Source organism: Manihot esculenta, chromosome 15 (genome assembly GCF_001659605.2).
Source record: "Manihot esculenta cultivar AM560-2 chromosome 15, M.esculenta_v8, whole genome shotgun sequence".
Lineage (NCBI taxonomy): Eukaryota > Viridiplantae > Streptophyta > Magnoliopsida > Malpighiales > Euphorbiaceae > Manihot > Manihot esculenta.
Window position 1 is genome coordinate 11,266,474 of NC_035175.2, and position 12,897 is coordinate 11,279,370.

Sequence of the window (12,897 nt, forward strand, 5' to 3'; positions counted from 1 at the left end):
CGAGGAACCGAGGACCCCAGCAGTGAGTCTGTTGGCCCAGTGTCTGGTCAGAGCTATCCAGAGGTGAGTGGAATATCTCATTATGTTTTAAAGCAAATGATGAACTTTTTAGCATGATTCACGCATCATGAATGCCATGTGATGAATTAGGTTGTTTGCATTAGAATTCACGAATATGTTGCATTGCATATGTTAAATGTTGATGTGGATGAATGTTGGATGATCCATAGCCCTCGACCTATGATATGACGATATGATATGTACGGTATGGAAAGTAAGACCAGTGGGACCCATTCTACGTTCGCTGGCACTATGTAAGGGAAAGACCAGGACCCATTCTACGTTCTGGCACAGTTGGACACTGTTATGTTATGATATGTAAGGGAAAGACCAGGACCCATTCTACGTTCTGGCACAGTTGGACCATGTAGAGGGCTATTGGTGACAAGTTCATCCTTGATGTGATTAGCTGTGATGTGATGCATACCATGATTCATATGATTTAAATGTTTTTATTATTCTGCTCACTGGGCTCTAGTAGCTCACCCCTCTCCCATTTCCCCAGGTTTGCAGGTACAGGGTAGGCCAGGAGGTTTACAAGAGTAATGAAGTCGTGTATGTAATAGTTAGTGTGGACATGATAGACGTATGAATGTTATGTAAAAGTACAGTTTCAGTCTTGTATTGATATTGAGGATTAGATATTGTGCTTGACATTGTGTATGAGGTATCCCTTTTATTACATGATCAAAATGTTTTATAATGTTTATGAAAGCCAACTCATCTCATGTTGTATCGCCCGTTGGGGTATTGATGAGATTCCACAGAGGGATCATGATTATGATCATGACTATGTACATGTATGTTCAGGTTGAGTTGGATGTTTGAAGGAAAAGTTTTAAATTTTTATGTTTGTTGTTGATCATGTATGGGATTATACAGGTTTACAGGTTTCATGATAGGCTTGCTACGGGTCCCGGCGGCCTTATGCCGACCTGGATCCTAGCGCCGGTAGCGGTCCAATTTTCGGGTCGTTACAAAAGAGGAGACCAGAGGCTGAATCCTCTCCCAACAAAATAGCATACTCTCGCACTCGCCTTGCTCTTTCTCCCTTCAAATCTTTAATTGTTATCCATTTAATTAAAAAAAATTAATAATATTCAATATATAATGATGAAAACTTATCTGAATAATATATTAGAATATATAAATATTGATTCATTAATTTATTTCAAAATTAACATTTTTTTTTAAAATAATTTTATTGAATAGATATGAGCAAAACAGAGAGCTGGTGCTTTGATAAAGTTTGACAGAATGCTCAAAAAGCTCTTCTAGCTTCTTAGTGGACCTCCAACTCGGACCCTCTGCCATCAATTAATGAAAAAGCATGAAATGATATATAAAAGATATAAATATATATAAGGAACAAAGTCTAATAATGTAACAATTGAAATTATAAAAATTTGTAATAAATATAGTACAAAGAATTTTAACTTTTTATAAGATAAGATTGTATTAGCTAAAATTGAAAAACATCTAAATAAATAAAAAAAATTAAATTTCATATAATAAAATTATTTTTTTTTATAAAAATGCAAAAGAAAAAGATATATATGATCTAAAAGCGTAAGGACAAAGATCACATAAATATTATGGAAAATCTTGAATAATTTAAAATTTAAATAAACTATTTGGATTTTGTGATTTAATTTTGATTGCTCTCTATTTATATACATAAAGATTTTATATAAATTTGTAAATTGTGGACTATTGTAAATGAATTTGGAGATCGACCATTGTTGATTAATACTTAAATTTAATTATTTTTAGTGGAATAAGTTAAAATATAAAATAAATATTAAAGATTAAGAAAAAAAAAAAAAAAAAGGAAGATCGACCTTGTGGTGAATGGCGACAGGGAAATCTAAACATTCCCACGTACTCACACGCACATAATTTGTCTTATCACAACTAACAAACATTACACGCTCTCACACAACTGTGTTTTTTCACATCTACATCTAGGGTGAGCATTCGGTCGATTCGGTTTAAAATCGAATCAAATCGAATAAACTGAAAACCAAAATATGAGTGTTTATAAAAATCGAATCGAACTGATTTTGGTCAGAAATCGAATCGAACCGAACCGGTCTGATTCGGTTCGGTTCGATTTGATCGGTTTCGATTTTTAATAATTTTTTTTTATTTTTTACACTTTATTTTTAATATTTTAAAATTTAATTAAAATATTTTAATTTTAATATGATTTAATTTCTATATATTATTGAAAAACATATTATTATTACTAATCGTTTCGGTTTGGTTTTTTTGGTTTTTTTCTGATCAAAACCGAACCGAACCAAAATAACCGAAATTTTTGAAATTAAAAACCGAACCGAACTGAAATATATAAAAAACCGAACTAAATTTTCAAATCGATTCGATTCAATCGATTTTTTCAGTTTGAACCGAATACTGCTCACTCCTATCTACACCTACTTCAGCAGTCTGTTCCTTTTTTATTTTTCATTACTTTTTTTTTTAATTTTTTAAATTTTAGTCGGACTTGAATTTACTATCCATAAATTATATTCGCCTAATAATAGTGCTTCTTGCGTTAGAAATCATCTCTGTATGCTAAAATAAAATTTGATGCAAATGGTCTTAGTAATTAGTTCATTTTAAAATATTATTTTTATTATTATTTAATGTTTATTTATTTATACTAATTTTTAAAAATTGAACGAGTAATTATTAAAAAGTTATCATCCCTTGACTTTTAATATTTTACAATAATTTTTGACGTTTATTTTTATTTTTATAAATTTACAACCCAACTCTTAATATTTAAATCACCATTTATTATATTTTTTTAATGGTTCTCTTGTATTATTTTTTATTATTTTAAATTTAACAATTAATTTGATAATAATTTATTTTTTAAATATTATATAAATAATTAATAACTAATAAAATAATAAGCTATTAAAATAATTAATATGCTAAATAAATCCATAAACTTATTAATTAAATACCACTAACTAAAGTTTATTTTTACTTATAAAATTTATTGGTGGAAAGAAAACTAATTAAACATATAAAATTTGAAAATTCATTTTCAATTTTATAATATAATAATTTTGAAATTCGGAGATGTAGACTACCGTATATACAATTATCTAAATTTTAAGGATTATCGTTATGCCACTTTAATCGTTTTACTTTGATTAAAAAATTTATTAGACATGATCGTCTCTATTTAAAATGATATCGCTCTTTATTTGATAAAATTTTATTAATACAATCAGTAATTTTGATTTAAAAAACAAATCACTTCTTAATTAATTATCTATTTTCTACTTCTAATTAATAATTAATTAATGAAGTCCACCACTTAAAGTTACTTGATGTTTACGCTTATAAAATCTTCAGCTGTCTTAAGAAATAAGCCTTCTGGATTTCTCTGTTTCACGAAATTTCCATGGCAACTTCAATTATTGCAAAGTTTGTCCCTTCTATTATCATCCTTATATTATGATTTGTGTTGATAGCTAACCAAAAGGTCCAATTATTCAATATTTATTTAATTTAAGGCTGTATTTCACATATAGCAATAAGGCAATGGAGATGGAATGATTGCCACGTGTATATGTTTAATTAATAAATTAATTGATGTTTGTTGACATGGAATTGCTGAGCACCAATGCTTCTTATTAGATATGTTGATTCTATAACACATCATCACCATGCATCATTTTCTTTCGTACCCATAAATTCTAGTCATCTGAAAATAAGCATTAACAAATTAATCTGATCATAAGTGTATCTAAATCAATATGAGAGGTCTCAAAACATCTGAAAAGAAATATGGAAATAAAATTTTAAATTTCATATACATAGTAGATGAATGAGATGATGAAAGGAATTAAATGATATACAAGTGAAATAGCAATGGCAAGCTTTTTCTTGACTACAGCATTAAAATCATTCAACATGTTGTTTGGATTTAGTTGTTGGATGAAGTACGTAAATAACACAGCTGCACAAATAACCAACAAACATATATACAAACCAGATAAATGAGATGGGTCCATGCATTAAAATCATATAACCAAAATGGTGGATTCGAATCATGGAAAAAGGATTTTCTTTTTCCCGAGAAAAACAAGGAAAAGTTTCAGATATTGCCATAAGCCTCAATCAGTATCTCTATCTCATCTCTCTATATAGCTTGCTAGCTTTTTTTGCATTTTGTAGAGATGAAGGTCCTCTCTGAAGGATATTTTAGGGTATATTTGTCCCTAAGATATGGACCAAACTTTCAAACTGTACTTTATTGACTTGGTAATAACTCGATTCTTAGCATTTTTGTCTTACTTTTATTATTTTCTTTTCCTTTTCCTCTTTCTTTCCTTTCTCTTTTTTTCCTTTTGGGTTAACTTTTTCTTTTTTTCTTGCTTGTTTATTTTAATTATTAGGTTAGGGCACGTTGCCTTTTCAGAACCCTGACAGAACCCACCAAACAACTTGTCACTAATATTTTCTTTCTATTTTCTTTCTCTTTCATTTGCCATGTACAAAAAGAAAACCACAAAAATCTCTACAAAACAAAAATGAAAGTTCCATGAAGGTAAGAGAAAACAAACAATGTGCAATAAACAAACAAACAAACAAATCTTCTCTGCTTTAAAAGTAAGTGAAATGTTGTTTGAGGGAAAGAGTGATATGTTTCCTACATTTCTTTCTTTTTTTCTTTTAATGAATTTGTGGATTTTTTCCCTCTATTTATAGATTCCCACTTTGTTTTTCTTTTCTTTTCTTTGGATGCCAACAACCCTAAACCAGACAAAGGCCACAATTTTCAGTGAAATATCATGAGGGGCCATTACTTGCCATCATGAAATTATTGAAGGACACTGATTATATATTTCTTTCTTTTTTATTTTACATTACAATTTTTTGTTTCTTGTCTTTTGCTTAGCTTCAATGATACGTTTTTTTTTTTTTCTCAAATTTCAAGTACATAGTTTCAAGTTTAGAATACAAGTTCTTGAAGTTATTTCATTTGGGAAGCTACTGCTTGGTTTGGAAAAATCTTTCTCAAGATTTATATATCACACAAACCTAAAGACTAAACATTATTTCAAGAATAAAAAAACAGAAAGAAAAGAGAGAATATTGTGAAGATTTGTGTTAACTTTGTCACACTGTTGCTTACGAGTTTTCCAAGAGTAAAGAACTAAAGTTATTCTGGAATCAAAGGCAGCTTTAGCCAAAAGTCAACAAAATGCATTTTAAAAAAAAAAGAAAGAAAAAAAGTAAATGTTTTTGAATGCTAAAAATAAATAATAATATAATTAAAAGTAATTAATTAGATTAAGCAAAAGATAATTAGATTTGGAGTCCTGGACAATTGGGAAGGATGATTGCTATCTACTTGCTTTTTGGATGCAGCATGTTTTGAGAATCCCATCTTCCCTTGCTTTCCAACTCAACCAACAAGTGTTTAGGCATCTTCCCATTTTTGTCATCATTATCCTATTCAATTATTTATATAAAAAATTATCCTCTTGGAATAATTTATGGGTTTTTTTTTTTCTTTTCTTTTATTTCTTAATTTGTTTTTCTTCTGTTTTATTAATTTTTAAGGTTTATTTGTTTCAGCTGAGAACTGACTGAAGTGCTCCCTGGTCAAACTCGATGCTTGTGTAAATGTTACAATCACATCAATCTTGACTGCTTATATATGTCTGAACATATACAAATTATATTATTTATTTCTATATTTTTATTTAATTTTAATTAGCTCCTGCATTATGAATCTCGCTCCCATGGATCCCACATATCGACTAACTTGATTTATGGTAACAGTGTCTCATCAATGAAATAGAAGTTTCTTTCAAATATCAGAATTTTTGACGTTGCTTTTCCCCTTTTGATTGCAAGATTTTAAATTTTTTTTTTTATTTTTCTTATATAATGCCTAAATATATTTTTTGCTAATTGTATTTTTGTACCTTTAAAAACTTGAAATTCTAAAGTTGGCCCCGTTTCCACACACATCCATATGGACATCTGTGTTAATTATAAATTCTCGTAGCTTACAGTATCAAAAATTCTCATCATGGCTGTATAAAATTAAGAGGGTTGATGGAAATTTCAAAATCGATCTCTCGTTATTTCAAAATCGAGTGAAATGTCTTTGAATCGAACGAGCTAAACACTCCAGACATGAAGTTTAAAAGTAAATTGAGGTTTGGGGGAGAAGTAGCTGTGGAGATGGGTGTCCAGGTAAGAACAGGAGGAGGACAGGTGGATGGGGATATGGATAGAGGATTAACGAAGAGAGATTGGATGGTAATAGGGATTTGGTTAGGATGAAAAGAAGATAAAAGGGGAGCTTTTTAGAAGATGCATTAGTTGGTTAAAGAGTAGATAAAGGTGGAGAAGCAGATATAATTAGATCACGTGAAGGAATATTGGGTGCTGTTTCAAGAACTCATAGTTTTGATACCTGGTAAAATTATGAGAATTGACAGAAAAAATATAATTGTTTTACTATTACTATTACTATTACTTGCAAACTGAAATTCCAAAGGGAGTCCAACATGACTTTGAATCTTTTTGAGAATTCAATTCTTTCTTGAGCTAAAAGCCTAAAGCCCAAGGACAAAAAATTCAAGCCCAAAGGACAAAATTTTCATACAGGCAATGAATGCATTTCCCTGTAATGAACAAAGCATTTAAAGAGTTTCCCTTAAATTCGAAGACCTAGTCATGCAATTATCAAAGCGGCAACATTTGGTTGTAACCAGGAAGGGTTAAAAATTCCCATTGTTTAAATGATTACTACACCTATTGAAAGAGACTCAACCCTCTCTCTCCCATTACAAAAAGCTTATTTTGAAAAACCCTTTTTTTACAATCCCTTTTACTATGCTATCATTAAATCAGGCTTACTTTTAAGTAAGAATTTTTCATTAATTTTATAAAAAAAAATTTATAACTTGCTCAATGGGGAGAAGGATTATGTAAGAGGAGAGAGTGAGGTCACGTGTAAGGAAGGGGAGTCTGGCCTGCATCTATTCATGCAAATTACAGTGTGATATGAATGATGAATGTTTGTTTTCTTGTGAAGCAGTGGAGGGATGTTTTTTTGTTTCTGTCCAAATGCTGTGTGTGGGCTCAAAGTTTCAAGCAATTGGGATTGGGTCAGCCTCTCTCTCTCTCTCTTGATCTCACACACACACAGAGATAGGATACTGTAGAGAGAGAGAGCTTTATATAGAAGAGACTTTGCGTCTAACCTTTACTTGCACAAGGTGAAGGGTGAGGGGTCAATGAAAATACAAAGCCAAACAAAGCCCATGGCCAAATACAAAAGCTAAAAAGCTTAAAAGCTTAAAGAAAGTTGATTGCAGAAAGCAAGAGCTTTTCTTTCTCTCTTTCTTTGTCTTAAAAGCTTTGTTTCTCTCTCTCTATCTCTCTCTACCCATTTCCTTCTTTCAGTAAAGCTGAAAACCCCACTACACCAAAAACTTCACCACCTGTACAGGGTAAAGATTGATTTCTTTCACTTCATCAATAACAACATATAATCCTCCAAATCCCCACAATCCATCTATGCTGGATAACACTACTTCAAGCCTTCCATCTCCTTCTTCTGATCCCTTCCCCGCCTTCGATAATGGAGTCGCCAACAAAAGGAAAAGAAAACCTGCAGGAACACCAGGTACCATGCTCCCACAAAAACAAAAATTTCCCCATTTATTCAATTTTATTTTCCCTTTTATGTTTATTTAAATTCTTGAGTTTTTATTTTCTATGGTTAATATAGATCCAGATGCAGAGGTTGTTTCTCTATCTCCCAGGACCTTGCTGGAATCAGACAGATATGTTTGTGAGATCTGCAACCAAGGATTTCAAAGGGACCAGAACCTACAAATGCATAGGAGAAGACACAAAGTGCCATGGAAGTTGTTGAAGAGGGAGACACAAGAGGTGAAGAAGAGAGTTTATGTATGCCCAGAACCAAGCTGCTTGCACCATGACCCTTGCCACGCTTTAGGCGATCTTGTTGGGATAAAGAAACACTTTAGAAGGAAACACAGCAATCACAAGCAGTGGGTTTGTGAGAAATGTTCTAAAGGTTATGCTGTCCAATCTGATTACAAAGCTCACCTTAAGACTTGTGGCACAAGGGGTCACTCTTGCGACTGTGGCCGTGTCTTTTCCAGGTAAAGTTTTTAGCTTCCTTTTCCGAGTCTAGATTAATTAATTAGATTCTCAACAAACCCTAAAAATCCCCATGAAAGTCATGCTCTCGTTTTCAATAAATTTTTCAGTTTAATTTATTCTTGTTGTTCTTCTCAATGATCCCACATAGAAATTCAAGCTCTTATTCGTTTTTAATAAAGAAAAAAACAGGAGTTAGACGGATATTTTAAACCCAACAATCATTTCCGGTGGTGGATGACGATTTCTTGCTTGCCCATGTATGTGATCCATGGGCAGCGTATCACTCATTCTAGAGAGAGTTTCCATTGGCTAAATAGAAGCAATACCCAATTACCCGTGACTTAAACCCAAGACAAAAAAAAAAAAAAGGAAAAGTCATTTCCATACACAGACCCCATTGCATTTTTAAAACCCATTTTATATTTAATGGGAGGAAACCTAGTCCACGGTACAGATCCTTAATCAATATTATAATACGTTTTTGTTTCTTGGCAACCCTACATGAGGAAACCCTTAATTGCGTCCTCCACTTGGCTGTAATCACCAACCAAGAATCCAAAAATATACTCACGTAATCTGATACTTATAATAATGATAATCCCTTTGAATCATTCTATTTTTTGTCTTTCCAGAGTGGAGAGTTTCATCGAACACCAAGACGCTTGCACAGTAAGACGACCTCAGCCTGAGCTACAGGCGTTGCAGCCGGCCTGCTCTTCTAGGACTGCTTCTAGCACAAGCCCTTCAAGTGATGGCAATTTTAACATCGCCCCATTACCAGGACTGCCGCCAAAACCAGCTGAACCTGTTTTCTTATACTCAGCATCTGATAGAAATGATGCTTCTACTTCTAGTCGGCAAGAACACAATCTTGAACTTCAACTCCTACCATCATCCATCACTCGCTTATCACAAAATGCTGATGACCCTACAAATTTGAAGCTTTCAATAGGGTCAAGTGGCCGGAGCGAAAAGAATGAATCAAACCAGCTTAGTTTGGAAGCAAGTAGAGAGAAAAGTGGCGGTGATCCTACACTGGAAGTTGCAAAACTGAAAGAATTTGCAAATGAGCAGATGAAGTTAGCTATGGCTGAAAAGTCCTACGCTGAGGAGGCTAGACAACAAGCAAAAAGACAACTCGAGATGGCTGAACTGGAATTCGCAAATGCAAAGAGAATAAGACAACAAGCTCAAGCTGAACTTGAAAAGGCTCAAGTTTTAAGAGAACAAGCCACAAAGAAAATCAGTTCTACGATAATGCAAATCACTTGCCAAGCTTGCAAGCAACAATTTCAAGCACCAGCAGTGGCTGCACAGGCAGATGAGACCTCCCTTGCCATGAGTTACATGTCCTCGGCAACAACTGAAGGGGAAGGAGAGTGATCATATAATAAAATCCAAGTTCATTTTGTCGTCATCATGCAGCTGGGTTAAAGCTTAAACACATATCGGGAGCCTTATATTTAAGCAAAACCTTTAAGCTTTTGATTTGGTTTTGGTTGTTGATTTAGATTTGCTCTGCCCATATCAACTAGGTGTTTTGAACCATTGTTGTGGTGTTATTAATCAATTTGGAGTGGTGCAAAGGTTCTTGTACTGATTTAAAGGAATATATATCTATTTATATAATAATAATATTTATATATATTCTCATTTGTTTCAAAGAAAAGCAGACACCATGATTGGTTCTTGTAGTACCTGTGAGGTGCATTATTTACATGAAGATTCCCAGAAGAAAACTGAAACCATACTCAATTATATTCATACTGATCAGACCATACTCAATTATAGTCAAAACAAGTAATTTGAATTCCTTTTTAACTTTTTTTCCCCTCTTTTTTAATGAGAGACAATAGCATCTAATGATATCTTTCTTAGGACATAATAAGCTTGAATGGTTTTTCATGTTTCTTTTGCTCTAGCTACCATGATTGAAAGGTTTGTGTTTGCCCTTTAATCACTACTTCCTTCAAGAACTTATCTCGCAAGATATAAATTATTTGCTCGACATGATGGGTCATTTCTCAATAATAATAAAAAAGAAAAGTAGAAGTGTTTTGATATTCGCAATTATTAATCTATTAACCCAATAACACGATAATTTTTCATAAGTGAAAAGCTTTTGTCGGTTGATCCTGCAATAATTTTTTGAGTAAAGGATGCATTGAGATTGGTCATGTGACCGTTGGTTTTGAATATATTTTATTTGCTTGACATTTGGGTTATGTCATAGATTAAGAATTGTGTCAACAAAAAAGTGTAATCATGAGGGACAGAGGGAGGAGAGCTGACTTTAAAATTATATATATATATCAAGGGAAGCTGTCTACAATTCACATACAGCTTTGCTCTTTAGCTTTAAGGAATAAAAAATTTTATTAAGTAAAACAAAGGAAGGTTCAAAGATTAGACTAAGACATGCACTGTGTCTGCATGCTAAGCAAGTGTGCATGACAAATGGATTAAGCTTCTCATCTATGGAGGATTTTGGTTTAATATAGAAAGCAAGAAGGGGACCATGTCGCTAGAAAATAGGAAGAACAATTCAAAGGTTGCTGACCCTTATTTCAACCATAATTCAATATCATGAGAGAGAGAGGGAGAGAGAGAGAGGGAATGTCGTTTTCATTGCATTTGTGTCTCCTTTAAATGCTTATAAAAATGCCATGTTTTTCAGTGCCACAGTTGAAATGGTTATGGACAGGGACTCGTCCCTCTCAACACATAAACAACACACAAACTCCCTCGCGGCCTCACACACACACACACACAACACAACACAAGCTTTATCAGAATTTGTGCAGTATCAGCAGTGAGAAGAGAAGAGAGAGGCACAGTACTATTGTCATTAATGGAGAAAGAGCCCTCCATGCTTATTGACTCTCAGTTTTAGACTCTATTTTGCAGTGGTTAATAACAGGGTTTCCTCTTTTAAACTTCATTTTTGTTTATTTGTTTGCAGGATGATTTTTTTTTTTTGGGCTTTCGCAATTGAAACCAAAGCTATAGGATTTTTTAGTGAAGAAGAGATGGATCGATGCACCAAAATGATTTTGTGTCTTTCATTTTTCTTTCCAATATTGCTTCCTTTATTGGGACCACGTGCTCCTCTTTCCCCAGCTTTTAATGCAGCTTCCTTTTTTTGTCCGCTCTTCCCTGTATGCATCTGTGGATGGCATTTTTGTTATTTTCACTTTTATCAGGGCTTCATTTTCTCTCCTTTTTCATTTTTTATTTTTTTTTAAAATAAAAAAAATAGAGGAGTAAAATCTGAAATTTCTCAAAAATTATAAGCAAGCAAAATACATAAACATGAATTCTTTAAAAAATGTATAATATAATGCTAATGAGTATTTTTAATTATAATTTTTTGAAATATTTAATATTATGATTTAAATTCAATAAAGTTGAAGAAAATTTTCATTTTATAAAATATTAACTTTTTGGAGGCTTTACAGCTTAAATCTATATCATTATTATTATAAAATTATAAAGATTTTCTTTTTGAAATCTATAAAATTATAAAGATTGAACAAATACTTTTACTAGAATTAGATGAAAAATACAAATAAAATAAATAAAAATATTAAAAATATAAATATATAATCAATAAGCATATTTGAGTCTCCTAAACTATTTAATTTAAAAAAAAAATGGGAAATGGGTGATCATCCATTGAGGATTTGAAATTAATCTAGGTTAAAGTATACAAATTCTGCCAAAAAAAAAATCCGAAAAAAGAAGAAGAAGAAAATAATGATAAGATAGGCTACAAAGTAAAGAGAAAAAGTGAGTGAAGAGGTCCTAATCTTCATTGAAAGCATAGAAAATCTCTTCCACATGGAATGCAATAGTGGCAAAGAGATGGAAAGAGACTCTACCCTACCCTTCCACGAAGATGCTTCCATGAATTCATCCTCCTTGTCATTTCTTCTCCATTGCAATGATGCTTCTTCTCCATCAATTCATTAGACACACATGCATAATTTATTAGACACACACACACACACACACACCTCTCACCCACACCATACATTTTCTTAAATATATTCATAAAAAATAGATATCAAAATAAAAATTTCTGATATTCATTATAATATATATTAATGTTAACCGTTTTACTTTTAATATTATTAGATTTAGAGTTAGTAAATTTAATCATGAACAGTTGTTCTAATTTTATACTCAATAAAAAAGATTTGTACCCAACTCAAAACTCTAAATCGAACCAACCACCTACCCAGCCCAAAGCACTAAACCCATCAAGCGAAGGTTGGTTATCACTTTTCGGGGCTCCACCCATAACCGTTGAGAGAATCCGGCCCATCTTTTTTTTCTTTTTACCATGGGGGTTTTTGGTAATGTCGTGTTGATATAAACACCCGTAACTACATGTACAACAACAGATCAATAATGACAAAATATTTCTTTTTCTTTTTATTAGATAAAAATTTGAGAAAATAATTAAATGAAAAATAAAGTGAACTTTAGAAAACAATAGGATGAGTATCCGAAGGATTGATAAGAAAACAAGTCCATAATGAGCTAGTTGTGGACCGTCTTGGATTGGGCCAATTCAACCCACTTCTGTGGATAGCTAGTTGTGGCCGTCCAAGCAGTCTGATTAATTGTGAATAAAATTTCAGGAATGATCAA

The 12,897-nt window shown here is 32.3% G+C and overlaps 1 protein-coding gene across 1 annotated transcript; it reads left to right on the top strand.

Annotated features, from left to right (window-relative positions):
• Positions 1 to 7,269: 7,269 nt before the first annotated feature.
• Positions 7,270 to 9,905, top strand: LOC110600776 (zinc finger protein SHOOT GRAVITROPISM 5). Its single transcript, XM_021737642.2, has 3 exons — positions 7,270 to 7,735; positions 7,841 to 8,240; positions 8,874 to 9,905. Exons 1-3 carry the CDS (start codon positions 7,627 to 7,629, stop codon positions 9,622 to 9,624), a joined length of 1,260 nt encoding a protein of 419 aa, XP_021593334.1. The 5' UTR covers positions 7,270 to 7,626; the 3' UTR covers positions 9,625 to 9,905.
• Positions 9,906 to 12,897: the final 2,992 nt, after the last annotated feature.